Genomic DNA, 18353 nt, shown 5'->3' with positions numbered 1-18353 from the left:
CTCTGGGCAAGAGAGCTAGAGGGGGAAACACGTAGGACAGACGAAACTGGGACCAGTCTTGAACCAGAGCGTCCGCTGCGAAGGCCTGAGGATCGTGGCAGCGAGCCACGTAAATCGGAACCTTGTTGTTGTGACGGGATGCCATTAGGTCCACGTCCGGAGTGCCCCACTTGCGGCAGATTGACTGAAACACTGCCGGATGCAGGGACCACTCGCCACTGTCCACGGTTTGACGGCTGAGATAATCTGCCTCCCAGTTTTCCACGCCTGGGATGTGGACTGCGGATATGGTGGACTTGGAGTCCTCCGTCCATTGAAGGATACGTTGTACCTCCAACATTGTCAGGCGGCTGCGTGTCCCGCCTTGGTGATTGATGTAGGCAACCGCTGTCGCGTTGTCTGACTGGACTCGGATGTGCTTGCCCGCCAATAGGTGGTGAAAAGCTAGGAGAGCCAGGAGCACGGCTCTGGTTTCCAGCACATTGATCGAGAGGGCTGACTGACGGAGTCCAAGTGCCCTGTGCTCGGTGGTGGAGACATACCGCTCCCCAGCCGGATAGACTGGCATCCGTGGTGAGAACCACCCAGGACTGAGCCAGGAAGGAGCGTCCCTGAGACAGAGAGGGGCCGAAGCCACCACTGAAGAGAGCTCCTGGTCTGTGGCGACAGAGCCCCTAACCTGTGCAAGGAGGAAGGCCGCTTGTCCCAATAGCGGAGAATGTCCAGCTGCAGAGGACGCAGATGGAACTGGGCAAAGGGAACAGCCTCCATTGACGCCACCATCTGACCCAGCACCTGCATCAGGTGCCTGATGGAATAACGGCGGGGCCTCAGCAGAGAGCGCACCGCCAGTTGGAGGGACTGCTGTTTGATCAAGGGCAACTTCACAAGTGCCGGCAGAGTCTCGAACTGCATCCCTAGGTACGTGAGCCTCTGGGTCGGAGTCAGAGTGGATTTGGGCAGATTGACCAGCCACCCGAATTGGGCTAGAGTGGCGAGAGTGGGTGAGACACTCCGCTGACAGTCTGCGCTGGATGAAGCCTTGACTAGAAGGTCGTCCAGGTAAGGAATCACTGCCAACCCCTGGAGGTGCAGAACCGCAATCACTGCTGCCATAACCTTGGTGAATACCCGAGGGGCCGTGGCTAACCCGAAGGGGAGAGCTACGAATTGGAAATGTTCCTCTCCGATTGCAAAACGTAGCCAACGCTGGTGAGAAACTGCAATTTCCACATGCAGATAGGCATCTCTGATGTCGATGGATGCCAGGAAATCCCCTTGGGTCATTGAGGCAATGACTGACCGCAGAGATTCCATGCGAAAATGCCGCACCTGAACATGCTTGTTGAGAAGCTTGAGATCCAGGATGGGCCGGAAGGAACCGTCCTTTTTAGGGACTAGGAAGAGATTTGAGTAGAAACCTCTGAACCGTTCCCGGGCGGGAACCGGTACAATTTCTCCGTTGGCCTGCAAGGATGCCACGGCCTGAGAGAAGGCGGCGGCCTTGGAACAGGGGGGAGTTGACAGAAAAAATCTGTTTGGCGGGCTGGAAGAGAATTCTATCCTGTAGCCGTGGGAGATGACATCCCGCACCCACTGATCGGAGACGTGTTGAAACCACGCGTCGCCAAAGTGGGAGAGCCTGCCACCGACTAAGGACGTTGCTGGCGCGGACAGATAGTCAAGAGGAGGCTGCCTTAGTGGCAGCAGCTCCTGCGGTCTTCTGTGGACGCGCCTTTGTGCACCAGTTGGATTTTGGGTCCTTGGCTGAGTTAGTGGACGAGGCCGAGGGCTTAGAGGACGACCAGTTGGAGGAACGAAAGGAACGAAACCTCGACTGATTCCTACCCTGGACAGGTTTCCTGGTTTTGGTTTGTGGCATGGAAGTACTCTTCCCGCCAGTAGCTTCCTTAATAATTTCATCCAGTTGTTCACCGAATAGCCTGGACCCAGCAAAAGGGAGCACAGCAAGGTACTTCTTTGAAGAAGCATCTGCCTTCCACTCTCGAAGCCACAAGATCCTGCGGATAGCGAGGGAATTAGCCGAAGCCACCGCAGTGCGGTGAGAAGCCTCCAGCATGGCAGACATGGCATAGGATGAAAAAGCGGAAGCTTGGGAAGTTAAGGCAACCATTTCGGGCATAGATTCCCTGGCGAGGGAATGCATCTCCTCTAGAGAAGCAGAGATGGCTTTGAGAGCCCACACTGCTGCAAAAGATGGGGAGAACGAGGCCCCTGCCACCTCATATACAGATTTGGCCAGAAGGTCAACCTCGCGGTCAGTGGAATCCTTAAGAGAGGTGCCATCAGCCACTGATACAACTGTCCGGGCTGAGAGTCTAGACACCGGGGGGTCTACCTTTGGTGAATGAGCCCACTCCTTGACCACCTCAGGTGGAAAGGGGAAACGGTCATCAGAACCACGCTTTGGGAAGCGTTTGTCAGGACAGGCCCTAGGCTTGGTCACAGCGGCCTGAAAACTGGAGTGGTTAAAGAACACACTCTTTGTCCTCTTACGCAAGGTAAACTGGTGCTTTTCTGCCAGAGAGGGTTGCTCCTCTGATACTGGCGGATTGAGGTCCAGTACAGAATTAATGGACGCAATCAAATCACTAACATCTGAGTCACTTTCGGACAGATCAATGGGGCACATGAAGGTAGCCTCCGAGCCCCCTGTAAAGGCATCCTTTCTCGTCCCGCGAGTCAGCCTCTGAAACAGAGCCGCGGGACGAGGAAGGGGAGGGAGCCCTACGTCTCCTCTTAGGAGGACGGGGCCTGGGACCAGATGAAGAATCCTCTGTGAGCTCCGCTGAGAGAGCCCTAGCAGCAGAGGCTCCCTGTAAAGGGGGCTGATGCATGTTCAGCAAAGTCCGGGACAGCTGTCCCATGGAGTCGGCAAAAGACTGGGAGATAGACCTAGATAAGGATTCTACCCAAGCTGGGGGTTCAGCCACAGGAGCCGGAGCAGCCGGAGAGACCACTGTGGGTGCGATTCTAGGCTGAGGCATTGTCAGGTTAGAGCAGGCATCACAATGTGGATATGTGCTCGGTTCAGGCAGCACGAGCTTACATGCAGTGCATACTGAATATAGCTTTGGAGCCTTGCTCCTCGTGTGAGACATGCTGCTGAAGTGGGGGCTCTGCCAGAGTGACCCCCAGAGAGTATATACAGAGGCCCACAACCAGAGGTTGTGGCTTACCAGACCGCTGGAGCGGTGTGTGCCCTCCAGATCCCGAAGCCCGGACCCCCAAGCACCTCAGCAGGGATGCTGCAGCCAGCGCTGATCGCAGGGAAGAACGCTGAGAAAATGGCCGCCGGAGCGAAGAGAGGGGGCGGGACCAACTCAGAGCGGGATCTGGAGGGCCAAAGAGACTTACAGGGGAGGAGACATGTACCCAGTGAGGAGTGTCCCTCCCATGTGCAGAACGGCCGCTGGGCGGAGCCACACTGTCCCTCTGCATGAATGACATGCGAGGGCAGTGAAACCGAAACTAGGCCTCCGGCGAAGCCGGGGCCTAAATTTGAGCGGTGCGGCCGGCGCGCAGGCACCATCGGCGCGGTTCTCAGGCGACAGCCAGAAAACCGGCCGGAAATGTCAGAAAAGTGACTCAGCACACTCTCCCACCATAATAAAGTACAGGGACCCCCAGAATATAAACGTCTCAGGTACTTAGCTTGCTGGGACGCAGGGTTTCAAGTCCCTGGGGATGAGTGCTCCGTCCAGCAGGATCCTGAAGGGCTGCGGATGGAGACCGGTCTTCTGCAAAGCATGGAGAACCGTGCTGGCTCCCACTTCAAGCCAGAGCCCGAGGGATGGTGAAGGAGCGTGGCATGTAAGGCTCCAGCCTTGGAATCAACCTTAACAGCACCGCCGACACAGTGGGGTGAGAAGGGACATGCCGGGGGTCCAGACTTGGACCCGCTTTTCTTCAAACTTTTTCCAAAAATGAAAAATCAGATGAGAATGCATGTGTGGATGTATGCCTCCTGAACACAAAGCAATGAACTGGCTAGATCTGGTTCTCCAGGGGGTGTATAGGCTCAGAGGGAGGAGCTACACTTTTTAGTGTAGTACTTTGTATGTCCTCCGGAGGCAGAAGCTATACACCCAATGTCTGGGTCTCCCATAGGAACGATAAAGAAATAGATAATAGGAAAGGTTGCTCACTTTGTACCTGGTGACGGGTTTTCTACAAATCATACTATGATCCATATGGTTATGAATATGAAAAGCTCCATTGCTATAGTGTAACCATCACAAAATTATCATTACACACACTTACTATTCTGGATGCCATAGACTTCATCGATAAGTCCTTCATAAGTGAGTTGAGTTGCCAGTGGGGTCAGCAAATCTACATTACGATCCAGCAATAAAAGGGTGTCAAACACTGGAGTTATCTGGTTGTTGCTTCCACCCAACTCTCGCTTCATCCTGATCATCATATTGGCCACATGCTAGAAGAAAACCCAACGTTATCAGACGGCACAGAACAACTTCTGATCATTTAGCAGGTTATGACCACAGGATAAATCCCCACGTGGCTTACTGCTTGCAAAACTAGAAAGGAGTAGCCGAGAAAAGTTTCTCCAAAGGGAAAATAATGGATTTGTGACAGTTGGGTTTTTTGTTTTTTCACCACATACAAATCATTTCAGAGAAGAGAGGGCAGTATCTGGAGAAGCACTCAGGAGCCGCAGGCACTCAATGGAATTAGTGACCAGGTGTAAAGCTATGCCCCAACGCAAAATAGCAGAAACATGGCCGTCTGTAAATGTACCATTTATCTAACATCAAATCCGTGTTACTTCAATGTGGGAGATGGTCGACTGACAAATCTAACTTTTTACATTTTTACTTCATAAATGAATAGTGCACATAAAATATATTAAAAAGTTGATCATCATCAGACAAATTTGCTTCTATCTCTGCCAGAATTGATCAATCAAAATTGTCAATTCTGAGGTAAAATCTGTATTCAGTGAAGACTTTTCCATTACTGAGATCAGAGATGGCAGTTGGTGCTGATAAAATTCTATGTAGGAGGCAGAGCGGAAGAGCTAGGAGGCAGAGCGGAAGAGCTAGGAGGCAGAGCTCTGCCCATCCACCCTCTTCTACCTAGAATCTCATCAGCACCAACTGCCATTTCCTATCTCAGTAATGGGAAAGTCTTCACTGAATACAGATTTTTACATCAGAATTGAGACTTTTGAGAATGACTGATCAATTCTGGCAGAGAAAGAAGCAGATTTGTCACATGAGATATATTACAGAGTTGCTTATTTCCAGGTGTACTATTGATTTATTAAATAAAAATAAACTTATGAAAAGTTAACATACAGCATCGGATAACAAAAGAGAAATTATTAGTGAGGAATTCATGTATGAACACTCAGCTCCTAGAGTGATGGGCATCACCCTGAAAGCAGGCATATAACCTTACCTGCAGGCCATACTTACCCTGGCACACTCGCCTTTCCCACAAATCTGCGGAATGGTCCCATACAGGGCCTGTAAAGTGGTGAGCCCCTTCGCTGCATGATAAAGTGTTGTCTGATCATTCTCCAAATAGCATTCCTGTTAGAAATAAGAACTATAACTAAATGTGGAAGTTTTATTTTTTGTTTTTAAGTAAAGTTCAGAAAAAGAAAAAAAAAAAAAGTCACCACTGGCCCTTATGTCATGTCATGATGGTTTTTGGATCCAGACCTTGGCATGTGATTGCAATAATCAGCAAAATACATCATCCTCTGTTTCATGGAGGGCTAAGTCTGGGGTCCTAGTGAATCAACAACCATAAAGCATGTATGTTTTCTCTCAAACCAATCATGCCACTTGATTGTGGAGCCTTTTCAATGTTTACTAGAATATATAATGCTTGGCGTGGAGAAAATGATGCAGGAGATATCGCGGCATATAGTAACACTTTCTTTTGTGCCCATTAGTGATGGCTAATCTCGCCCAGTAGAGCTTTTGTCATCTTAGGTGTGCTTCACACACAGCGAGATCGCTGCTGAGTCACGTTTTTTGTGACGCACCAGTGACCTCATTAGCGATCTCGCTGTGTGTGACACTGAGCAGCGATCTGGCCCCTGCTGTGAGATCGCTGCTCGTTACACACAGCCCTGGTTCGTTTTTTTATTGTTGCTCTCCCGCTGTGACGCACAGATCGCTGTGTGTGACAGGGAGAGAGCGACGAAATGAAGCGAGCAGGGAGCAGGAGCCGGCATCTGGCAGCTGCGGTAAGCTGTAACCAGGGTAAACATCGGGTAACCAAGGTGGTTACCCGATATTTACCTTCGTTACCAGCCTCCGCAGCTCTCACGCTGCCAGTGCCGGCTCCCTGCTCTCTGCACATGTAGCTGCAGTACACATCGGGTAATTAACCCGATGTGTACTGTAGCTAGGAGAACAGGGAGCCAGCGCTAAGCAGTGTGCGCAGCTCCCTGCTCTCTGCACATGTAGCGAGGTTATGATCGCTGCTGCGTCGCTGTGTTTGACAGCTAAGCAGCGATCATAACAGCGACTTACAAGTTCGCTGTTACGTCACAGAAAATGGTGACGTAACAGCGACGTCGTTGCCGCTATGTGTGAATCCAGCCTTACCTTGAAAGCATTTTCAGATTCCATAGACAACAGATCTCCATCAAAGGGGATCAGGTTCAGGCGGTATTCCTCTCGATGATAAAACGAGCCAAGAACTCCAAGATCCTCAAGTCTCTGCTCACACAGCAGACTACGGCGAGGCACAAATAAAATGTGGAAATCCCGTTGATTGGAGCGCCCTTTATCTTCTCTATTAGCAATATATATATAAAAAAAAGCGTAGTTCGTTACCTGGATGTTATAATGACATTTCAAAAAATATCAGCAACCAAAGTGGTAATAGGAAGAGGACAGAACGGCATTTATAGGAGACTGGGATTTTTACTATACAAAGCTGTGCTGAAGCCCTGATCTGTACAGCACAAGTGATTGAGCGGTCACAGTTTCAAGTCCCCAAGGGGACAATTAAATACATACTGTATATGGTGTCATTCAAAAATACAACTCGTTCCGCAATAAAAAGCCCTGATATATGGCAATATTGATGGACAAATTAAAAATATATATATATATATATATATATATATATATATATATATATATATATATATATATATATATATATATATATATCTCTCTTTGAAGAGGGGGAAGAAATACCACAAAACTGAAAATCAACCGAGAGTGAAGGGGTTAAGTAACAATACACAGAACATTAAGGAGAAGAAATACCTCCGAATATTCTCAGCAATTATGTCCATTAGCTCCAGTCTGGGTCTGACCAAAAATATGATGTTTTTAACATCGGATGATGGTAGTGGGCCCGACTTAAGTGTGAACATTTTCTCCACTTCATGTTCCTAAAAACAAGAACAGCCCGGATTCACCAAACCGTGACCAGGAATACATCTTAAGAGGTGCTGCACCTACAAATAAAAAGATACCTTCAACAGCGAATACTGGGCAATTAATCCAAAAGGGCCCGTCAGGTATTCATCCCATACAATGGCCTACGTGGGAAGAAAAAACAATTAGATTTTGTGTATTATTGTGAATTACTAGACTTTTTTTTTTTTTTAATATGATTTACATTATTGGAGGTATTTTTTGGCGAAATGTCATGGCTATATTTTTCTCATATCCAAAGAAAAAAAAAAAAAAAAAAAGAAGGGAATTTTGTTTACTTACCGTAAATTCCTTTTCTTCTAGCTCCAATTGGGAGACCCAGACAGTGGGTGTATAGCTACTGCCCTCTGGAGGCCGCACAAAGAACTACACTTAAAAGTGTAAGGCCCCTCCCCTTCTGGCTATACACCCTCCCGTAGGAGTACAGATTCCTCAGTTTTAGTACCAAAGCAAGAAGGAGGAAAGCCAATAACAGTTTCAAAAACAAATTCAATCCGATAACACGATCGGAGAACTTAAGAAACAACATGAACAACATGTGCACCCGAAAAACGAAACCCTAAGAACAAATAGGGCGGGTGCTGGGTCTCCCAATTGGAGCTAGAAGAAAAGGAATTTACGGTAAGTAAACAAAATTCCCTTCTTCTTTTTCGCTCCTAATTGGGAGACCCAGACAGTGGGACGTCCAAAAGCAGTCCCTGGGTGGGTAAAAAGATACCACATGAACGGGCTGTCAGACAGCCTCTTCCTACAGGTGGGCCACCGCCGCCTGAAGGACCTGTCTACCTAGGCTGGCATCTGCCGAAGCGTAGGTATGCACTTGATAGTGTTTGGTAAACGTGTGCAGACTCGACCAGGTAGCCGCCTGGCACACTTGCTGAGCCGTAGCCTGATGCCGCAATGCCCAGGACGCACCCACGGCTCTGGTAGAATGGGCCTTCAGTCCAGATGGAATCGGAAGCCCAGCAGAACGGTATGTGTGAAGAATTGGTTCCTTGATCCACCGCGCCAGGGTGGATTTGGAAGCTTGCGATCCCTTATGCTGACCAGCGACTAGGACAAAGAGCGCATCAGAACGGCGTAGAGCCGCCGTGCGAGAAATGTAAATCCTGAGTGCTCTCACCAGGTCCAACAGATGTAAACCCTTTTCAAATTGGTGAACTGGATGCGGACACAAAGATGGTAAAGTGATATCCTGATTGAGATGAAAGGAAGAAACCACCTTGGGAGAAAACTCTGGAATTGGACGCAGTACTACCTTGTCTTGGTGAAACACCAGGAAGGGAGATTTGCAAGATAACGCCGCTAGCTCGGACACTCTTCGAAGAGACGTGACCGCCACAAGAAAAACTACCTTTTGTGAAAGCCGAGAAAGGGGAACCTCTTTCAAAGGCTCGAAAGGCGGCTTCTGGAGAGCAATGAGAACCTTGTTCAGATCCCAGGGTTCCAATGGCCGTCTGTAAGGAGGAACGATATGACAAACTCCTTGGAGAAAAGTGCGTACTTTAGAAAGCTGTGCCAAGCGCTTCTGAAAGAATACGGATAGCGCGGAGACTTGACCCTTAAGAGAGCTAAGCGACAAGCCTTTTTCCAACCCAGACTGCAGGAAGGAAAGAAAAGTTGGCAATGCAAATGGCCAGGGAGAAAACCCTTGAGCCACGCACCACGCTAAGAATATCTTCCACGTTCTGTGATAGATCTTAGCTGAGGATGGTTTTCTAGCCTGTCTCATTGTGGCAACAACTTCATGAGATAAACCTGAGGCCGCTAGGATCCAGGACTCAATGGCCACACAGTCAGGTTCAGGGCCGCAGAATTCAGATGGAAAAACGGCCCTTGAGACAGCAAATCTGGACGGTCTGGTAGTGTCCACGGTTGGCCTACCGTGAGATGCCACAGATCCGGGTACCACGACCTTCTTGGCCAATCTGGAGCGACGAGTATGGCTCGATGGCAGTCGGACCTGATTTTCCGGAGAACTCTGGGTAACAATGCTAGAGGTGGGAACACATAGGGGAGTCGGAATTGCGACCAATCCTGAACCAAGGCGTCTGCCGCCAGTGCTCGGTGATCGTGAGACCGTGCCATGAAAACTGGGACCTTGTTGTTGTGTCGTGACGCCATCAGATCGACGTCCGGCGTCCCCCAGCGGCAACAGATCTGCTGAAACACGTCCGGGTGAAGGGACCATTCTCCTGCGTCCATGCCCTGGCGACTGAGAAAGTCTGCTTCCCAGTTTTCCACGCCTGGGATGTGAACTGCGGATATGGTGGACGCTCTGCTTTCCACCCACGTCAAAATCCGTTGGACTTCTTGAAAGGCTTGGCGACTGCGTGTTCCCCCTTGGTGGTTGATGTACGCCACCGCCGTGGAATTGTCCGACTGAATCCGAATCTGTTTGCCTTCCAGCCATTGTTGGAAGGCTCGCAGGGCAAGATAGATTGCTCTGATTTCCAGAACATTGATCTGCAGGGTGGACTCTTCCAGAGTCCACATCCCCTGAGCCCTGTGGTGGAGATACACCGCTCCCCACCCTGATAGGCTCGCATCCGTCGTGACCACTGCCCAGGACGGGGGAAGGAACGACTTTCCCTGTGACAATGAGGTGGGGAGAAGCCACCAACGCAGAGAGTCCTTGGCAGTCTGAGAGAGGGAGACAGTCCTGTCGAGGGACGTCGATTTCCCGTCCCATTGGCGTAGAATGTCCCATTGTAGAGGGCGCAGATGAAACTGCGCGAACGGGACTGCCTCCATTGCTGCTACCATCTTTCCTAGGAAATGCATGAGGCGCCTCAGTGAGTGCGACTGGCTCTGAAGGAGAGATTGCACTCCAGTCCGCAGCGAGCACTGCTTGTCCAGTGGAAGCTTCACTATCGCTGAGAGAGTATGAAACTCCATGCCAAGATAAGTCAGAGATTGGGTCGGGGTTAGATGAGACTTTGGAAAGTTGATAATCCACCCGAAACTCTGGAGAGTGTCTAGTGCCACTTTCAGACTGTGTTGGCATGCCTCTTGAGAGGGTGCCTTTATAAGCAGGTCGTCTAGATACGGGATGACCGAGTGACCCTGCGAGTGCAGTACAGCTACTACTGCTGCCATGACCTTGGTGAAGACCCGGGGGGCTGTTGCCAGACCGAAAGGTAACGCTACGAACTGCAGGTGTTCGTCGTGTATGACGAAGCGTAGGAAACGCTGATGCTCTGGTGCGATCGGCACGTGGAGATACGCATCTTTGATATCTATTGATGCTAGAAAATCTCCTTGAGACATTGAGGCTATGACGGAGCGTAGGGATTCCATCCGGAACCTCCTGACTTTTACGTGTCTGTTGAGCAACTTTAGATCCAGGACGGGCCGATACGAACCGTCCTTTTTTGGGACCACAAACAGATTGGAGTAAAAACCGTGACCTTGTTCCTGAAGAGGGACGGAGGTCACCACTCCTTCCGCTTTTAGAGCGGCCACCGCCTGCAACAGAGCATCGGCTCGGTCTGGTGGGGGAGAAGTTCTGAAGAAACGAGTTGGCGGACGAGAACTGAACTCTATCTTGTACCCGTGAGACAGAATATCCCTCACCCAACGGTCTTTGACGTGTGACAGCCAGATGTCGCCAAAGTGGGAAAGCCTCCCACCGACCGCGGGTGTGGGAATCGGAGACCTCAAGTCAGGAGGACGCCGTTTTGGCAACGGTTCCTCCGGCTGCCCTTTTTGGGCGTGACTGAGACCTCCAAGAATCTGAGCGTCTCTGGTCCTTTTGAGTCTTTTTTGACGATGCGAATTGGGACCTGCCCGGTCCTCGAAAGGACCGATAACCAGACTGACCCTTCCTCTGTTGGGGTCTGTTTTGTCTGTGTTGCGGTAAGGATGAGTCCTTACCCTTGGAGTGTTTGATGATTTCATCCAAACGCTCTCCAAACAATCGGTCACGAGAAAAAGGCAAATTGGTTAAGCACTTCTTGGAATGAGAATCTGCTTTCCAATGTCTCAACCACAGGGCCCTACGCAAAACAACGGAGTTGGCTGACGCCACTGCCGTGCGGCTTGTAGCGTCAAGAACAGCATTAATCGCGTACGACGCGAATGCCGCCATTTGCGAGGTCAATGGTGCTACCTGCGGGGCAAATGCACGTGTGACGGAGTCAACTCGCGCAAGCCCGGCTGAGATAGCTTGGAGTGCCCATACGGCTGCAAAAGAAGGCGCTAATGACGCTCCAATCGCTTCATAGATGGATTTCAGCCAGAGCTCCATCTGCCTGTCAGTGGCATCTTTAAGTGCCGCTCCATCTTCAACTGCAACCAAGGATCTAGCTGCAAGCCTGGAAATTGGAGGATCCACTTTTGGACACTGGGTCCAACCCTTGACCACCTCAGGGGGAAAAGGATAGCGTGTATCTTTAAGCCGTTTAGGAAAACGCCTTTCAGGATAAGCGTGGGGTTTCTGGATTGCGTCTCTAAAGTCAGCGTGGTCCAGAAAAGTGCTTAAAGTACGCTTAGGGTATCTGAAATGGATTCTCTCGTGCTGCGAAGCTGACTCCTCCACAAGAGGAGCTGGTGGGGAAATATTTAACATCTTATTGATGTTAAATATAAGATCATTAACTATGGCGTCACCATCTGGTGTATCTAGATTGAGAGCGGTTCCAGGATCAGAATCCTGATCAGTTACGTCCGCCTCATCACCCATAGATTCATCTCGCTGGGATCCTGACCATTGAGATGAATGTGAAGGCCCGTCATAGCGAGCCCGCTTAGGCTGCCCGGGGCCATCGTCCGAGTCAGAGTCTTCACCCTGAGGTGTATATGCCCGTCCCGGAGCTTGGAGCTGAGGGGGACCAGGGGGCAATGATTGCACAGTGTCCGTGGCCTGAAGTACAGGCCTAGCTCGCAATGTGTCAAGAATTTGTGACATAGTGAGAGACATTCTGTCAGCAAAAGCTGCAAACTCAGTGCCTGTCACCTGGACAGCATTCACAGGTGGTACACCCTGGGTCACGTCCAGCAGAGGCCCCGGCTGTGCAAGCGCCGCAGGGGCCGAGCACTGCACACAATGGGGGTCCGTGGAGCCTGCCGGTAGAAAAGTCCCACATGCGGTGCAGGAAGCATATAATGTCTGTGCTTTGGCACCCTTGCGTTTTGCGGACGACATGCTGCTGGCTCTCTGAATGTGAGAGAGTCTATAGCCAAAGGGCGACCAGCGCTATGTAATACCAAGTATTTGTAGCAACAAAATACTAAGAATACTACTGGCACAAGAGGGGGTGAGCCCTGAGGGCTGCTTACCACCCGCTGAATAGCGGGTAAGAGGCGAAGAATTCCTTGTCTGGGTCTCCCCGGCTCCCCTCTGCAGCTCAGCGTGTCAGCAGGAATGGCTGCCGGCGTCTGTGGAGAGGGGCGGTCCGTGGGAGTTCCCAAACAAAAGTGCGGGAAACAGTGTCCCCTCTGTGCCGATTGTGAGGGCTGGAGTATGTAAAAACGACTCCAGCCCTCAGCGCTGATGCACTGGCCAGCGTCCCGCCCCTCTCCTGACTGGCAGGTCTGGGGGCGGGAACGAACGGGAGCAGGCCGCAAAAGCCGGGGACTCGAGTTATCAGCGCGGCCGCCGTAAAAGCGCGGGCCGCGCTGAAGTCCCCGGCGCACCACAAGTGCCAGCCGCGCCGCAGTCCCAGCGGCCGGCATGACCGATTTCTAGATGTGGCCAGCGTCCCGCCCCTCTCCTGACTGGCAGGTCCGGGGGCGGGAACGAACGGAAGCAGGCCGCAAAAGCCGGGGACTCGAGTTATCAGCGCGGCCGCCGTAAAAGCGCGGGCCGCGCTGAAGTCCCCGGCGCACCACAAGTGCCAGCCGCGCCGCAGTCCCAGCGGCCGGCGCGACCGATTCCTGGAAGTGTGCCTGCTTCAGCTAAGCTGAATGAGGCCATGGCACAAGCGCCGTAGCGCTGATGTCCCCCGGCGCACTACAACACCCAGCATGCTGCGGTGTGAGCGCCTGCACGGGGACACAGAGTACCTTGAGGATGCAGGGCCATGTCCCTGATGTACTCCGCTCCATCCAGCATCTTCTCCAGGGGCTGTAGATGGAGCCCGGTCTCAGTGCCTGGAGACCAGTAAATCCCACTTCACCCAGAGCCCTGTAAAAAGGGATGGGGAAGGAATCAGCATGTGGGCTCCTGCCGCCGTACCCGCAATGGGTACCTCAACCTTACAAACACCTCCGACATACAGTGGGGTGAGAAGGGAGCATGCTGGGGACACTATATGTGTCCTCTTTTCTTCCATCCGACATAGTCAGCAGCTGCTGCTGACTAAAAACAATGGAGCTATGCGTGCGTGTCTGACCTCCTTGCGCACAAAGCTAAAACTGAGGAATCTGTACTCCTACGGGAGGGTGTATAGCCAGAAGGGGAGGGGCCTTACACTTTTAAGTGTAGTTCTTTGTGCGGCCTCCAGAGGGCAGTAGCTATACACCCACTGTCTGGGTCTCCCAATTAGGAGCGAAAAAGAAAATCAGATAATGCTGGTGACTGTAGTAGATGCCGCTACAATCTTCTTATGTGTTGCTCACAATTCCTTAGTCAGGTCCTCAGAGGAGCAGCCCTTCATTTTAGGAACCAATGAAGAGTCCCTGATACTTTACAAAAAAAAGTTGGGGGGGGGTCTCAATTTAAAATAAAGTGTATTCAAAAATAATAATGGCAACTGGACAGAGGGAGTTAGGCTGCTTTCACACATCCGGCTTGAGCTCAGCGGCTCAATCCGGCTGTGCAAGCTATGCAACGGATGCGGTGAACACACCGCATCCTTTGCATAAGTTCTTCCTTTGCGGCCAGTCCGGTTTTTGCCGCTTGCGGCATGCTACTGAGCATGCGCAGTGGCAAAAACCGCATGCGGCGGCTGGATGCGGTTATTGCCGCATCGCGCCGCATCCGGCCGCCATAGGCATGCATTGAAAAATGCGCCGCATCGGCAGAATGCGGCGCAATTCGGTTTTTTTTGCCGCACGAAAAAACGTGCCAGGCAACGTTCCATGCGGCAAAAACGGAACGCAAGGCCATGCGGCACAATGCGGCACTAATTAAAGTCTATGCAGGAAAATCGCAAGCGGCAGCAAAAAAACCGGTTGCGATTTTCCTGCAAAGTGCCGGATTGTACCGCATTGCAGAAACCGGAGGTGTGAAAGCAGCCTTAGCTTAAATGCTCTTGCCAAAGAAGCGGCAGGAGGTTCGGTAGTATTGCAACCAGACAAGGGTTGGAGTGGGCTTTTGGTAACCCTCAACTAGTGAGGTGGGATTTTTGTCACGCAACTAGTGATGTGGGGCTTGCTATACCCCAGTGTTTAGAAAAATCAAATTTTAACAGAAAATGCAAAGATCACGTTTGTTTTCTTATTGGCGATTGATTACACATGTGGGTGTCAAAAATTTGGTATACTCAAGTACCGGAAAATGTAATACATTGATGATTCATACCAGCATTTTCCAATGAACGCCAGCTGAACAAACTTTCCCTGGGGTGTTGCAACACCCCACCTCACCAGTTGAGGGTTAAAGTGTTTTTCTTAGAGGGTGGTGGGTGGGGAAGATTACAGGGTTAGTATTAGGGTAATAGGGTTTGTTGATATAGAGAGGAAGGGTTAATTATGAGAGGCCTCCCCTCTTGAAAAGGTGATTTGATTTGTTTTACCCATTTTCCCTTTTTGTTTCTGCACCCTGGTTCAAGAAAATGTAATACAATTTAAGTTTAAAGGAAAAAAAGAGAATTTTGTTTAACTTACCGTAAATTCTTTTTCTTATAGTTCCGACATGGGAGACCCAGACCATGGGTGTATAGCTTCTGCCTCCGGAGGACACACAAAGTACTACACTAAAAGTGTAGCTCCTCCCTCCGAGCATATACACCCCCTGGATGACAAATCTAACCAGTTTAGTGCAAAAGCTGAAGGAGGACATCCACCCATAAGTAGAGATAGAGTAAAACCCGGAATAACCGGAACCTCTGTCTACAACAACAGCCGGTGAAAACACACGGAACAAGAACTGCCAACAGGCAACAGGGAGGGTGCTGGGTCTCCCATGTCGGAACTATAAGAAAAAGAATTTACGGTAAGTAAACAAAATTCTCTTTTTCTTCATCGTTCCTTATGGGAGACCCAGACCATGGGACGTCTCAAAGCAGTCCATGGGTGGGAAATAAACAGAACTGAGAAGTAGGCAAAACCTAACTTCACAAATGGGCGACAGCCGCCTGAAGGATGCGTCTGCCCAAGCTCGCATCTGCCGAAGCATGAGCATGCACTTGGTAGTGCTTCGAAAAGGTGTGCAGACTAGACCAAGTGGCAGCCTGACAAACCTGCTGAGCCGTAGCCTGGTGCCTGAAAGCCCAGGAGGCACCGACAGCTCTGGTCGAGTGCGCCTTAATCCCTGGCAGTGGAGGCACCTGAGAACATTGGTAGGCATCGGATATGGCCGACCTAATCCAACGAGCTAGGGTCGGTTTAGAAGCCGAGAAACCCTTGCGCTGACCCGTGGTTAGCACAAAAAGAGAGGTGCACCGCCTAAGAGCGGCGGTGCGTGACACATAGATTCGGAGCGCCCGCACCAAATCCAAAGTATGCAACGCTTTCTCAAAGCGATGCACAGGGGCCGGACAAAGGGAAGGCAATGAAATGTCCTGGTTAAGGTGGAAAGGAGACACCACCTTAGGGAGAAAATCCGGAGTTGGACGAAGAACCACCTTGTCTTGGTGAAAAACCAAGAAAGGCGACTCCGAAGAGAGCGCAGCCAAATCAGAGACTCTCCTGAGAGACGTTATGGCCACCAGAAAGACCACTTTCTGTGAAAGACGAGACAAAGGAACCTCCCTAAGAGGCTCAAAGGGGGGTTTCTGTAAGGCCGTGAGGACCAGATTAAGGTCCCAGGGATCCAAAGGCCGCCGGTAAGGAGGAATGATGTGAGATGCGCCTTGTATGAAGGTGCGCACCTGGGCCAGTCGGGCGATATGCCGCTGGAACAATACCGACAGAGCCGAGACCTGTCCCTTGAGGGAATTGAGGGATAGTCCTAGCTGCAGACCGGACTGTAGAAAGGACAGGATGGTCGGCAAAGAAAACGGCCAAGGAGCATGGCCGGAAGAACGACACCAGGACAGGAAAATCCTCCAAGTCCTGTGGTAAATCCTGGCCGAGGAAGACTTCTGAGCCTGAGTCATAGTGGAGATGACCTCGGAAGGAATGCCTGAAGCCATCAGGATCCAGGACTCAAGAGCCACGCCGTCAATCTGAGGGCCGCAGAATTCTGGCGGAAAAACGGACCTTGAGAGAGAAGGTCTGGGCGGTCCGGGAGATGCCACGGCACCTCTACGGACAGACGAAGCAGGTCTGGATACCAAGCTCGCCTGGGCCAGTCTGGGGCGATGAGTATGACCCGACGGCCCTCCATTCTGATCTTGCGCAGGACTCTGGGCAAGAGAGCTAGAGGGGGAAACACGTAAGCCAGACGAAACTGGGACCAATCCTGAACCAGCGCGTCCGCTGCGAAGGCCTGAGGATCGTGGGAGCGAGCCACGTAAACCGGGACCTTGTTGTTGTGCCGGGATGCCATTAGATCCACTTCCGGAGTGCCCCACTTGCGGCAGATTGACCGGAACACTGCCGGATGCAGGGCCCACTCGCCGCTGTCCACGGTTTGACGGCTGAGATAATCTGCCTCCCAGTTTTCTACGCCTGGGATGTGGACTGCGGATATGGTGGACTTGGAGTCCTCCGCCCACTGAAGGATGCGTTGAACCTCCAATATCGCCAGGCGGCTGCGAGTCCCGCCCTGGTGATTGATGTAGGCAACAGCTGTCGCGTTGTCCGACTGGACTCGAATGTGCTTGCCCGCCAAGAGGTGGTGAAAGGCTACGAGAGCTAGAAGTACAGCCCTGATTTCCAGCACATTGATCGAGAGGGCTGATTCGGACGGAGTCCAAGTGCCCTGTGCTCGGTGGTGGAGAAATACTGCTCCCCAGCCGGAGAGACTGGCGTCCGTGGTGAGGATCACCCAGGACGGAGTCAGGAAGGAGCGTCCCTGAGACAGAGAGAGGGGCCGAAGCCACCACTGAAGAGAGACCCTGGTCTGTGGCGACAGAGCCACTAGCCTGTGCAAGGAAGATGTCCGCTTGTCCCAAAAGCGGAGAATGTCCAGCTGCAGAGGACGCAGATGGAACTGGGCAAAGGGAACCGCTTCCATTGACGCCACCATCTGACCCAGCACCTGCATGAGGTGCCTGATGGAATGGCGGCGGGGCTTCAACAGAGAACGCACCGCCAGATGAAGGGACTGCTGTTTGACTAAGGGCAGCTTCACAAGTGCCGGCAGAGTCTCGAATTGCATCCCTAGGTACGTAAGTTCCTGGGTCGGGGTCAGAGTGGACTTGGGCAGATTGACAAGCCACCCGAATTGAACAAGCGTGGCGAGAGTGAGCGAGACACTCCGCTGACAGTCTGCACTGGATGAGGCCTTGACTAGAAGGTCGTCCAGGTAGGGGATTACTGCCAACCCCTGGAGATGCAGAACCGCAACCACTGCTGCCATGACCTTGGTGAACACACGAGGGGCCGTGGCTAACCCGAAGGGGAGAGCCACGAATTGGAAATGTTCCTCTCCGATTGCAAAGCGTAGCCAACGCTGGTGTGAAACCGCAATTGGCACATGCAGATAAGCATCTCTGATGTCGATGGATGCTAGAAAATCTCCTTGGGTCATTGAGGCAATGACCGATCGCAGAGATTCCATGCGAAAGTGCCGCACCTGAACATGCTTGTTGAGAAGCTTGAGATCCAGGATGGGCCGGAAGGAACCGTCCTTCTTGGGGACTAGGAAGAGGTTTGAGTAGAAACCTCTGAACCGTTCCCGGGCGGGAA

At 51.5% G+C, this 18353-nt stretch overlaps 1 protein-coding gene across 2 annotated transcripts in view; it reads right to left on the bottom strand.

The window, feature by feature from the left end:
- The window catches only part of VPS33A (VPS33A core subunit of CORVET and HOPS complexes), a 95833-nt gene that overhangs the window by 67167 nt on the left and 10313 nt on the right, over nt 1-18353 (bottom strand). For both annotated transcript variants that reach the window (XM_075323211.1, XM_075323220.1), the window contains exons 2-6: nt 7493-7558; nt 7281-7408; nt 6609-6798; nt 5463-5579; nt 4285-4459 (exon numbers count right to left, since the gene is read on the bottom strand). In XM_075323211.1, coding sequence (XP_075179326.1) covers nt 4285-4459; nt 5463-5579; nt 6609-6798; nt 7281-7408; nt 7493-7558 — 676 coding nt within the window. The remainder of the gene's footprint in view (nt 1-4284; nt 4460-5462; nt 5580-6608; nt 6799-7280; nt 7409-7492; nt 7559-18353) is intronic.

Source organism: Anomaloglossus baeobatrachus, chromosome 1 (assembly GCF_048569485.1).
Source record: "Anomaloglossus baeobatrachus isolate aAnoBae1 chromosome 1, aAnoBae1.hap1, whole genome shotgun sequence".
NCBI lineage: Eukaryota > Metazoa > Chordata > Amphibia > Anura > Aromobatidae > Anomaloglossus > Anomaloglossus baeobatrachus.
This window is presented reverse-complemented; position numbering and strand designations above follow the sequence as displayed.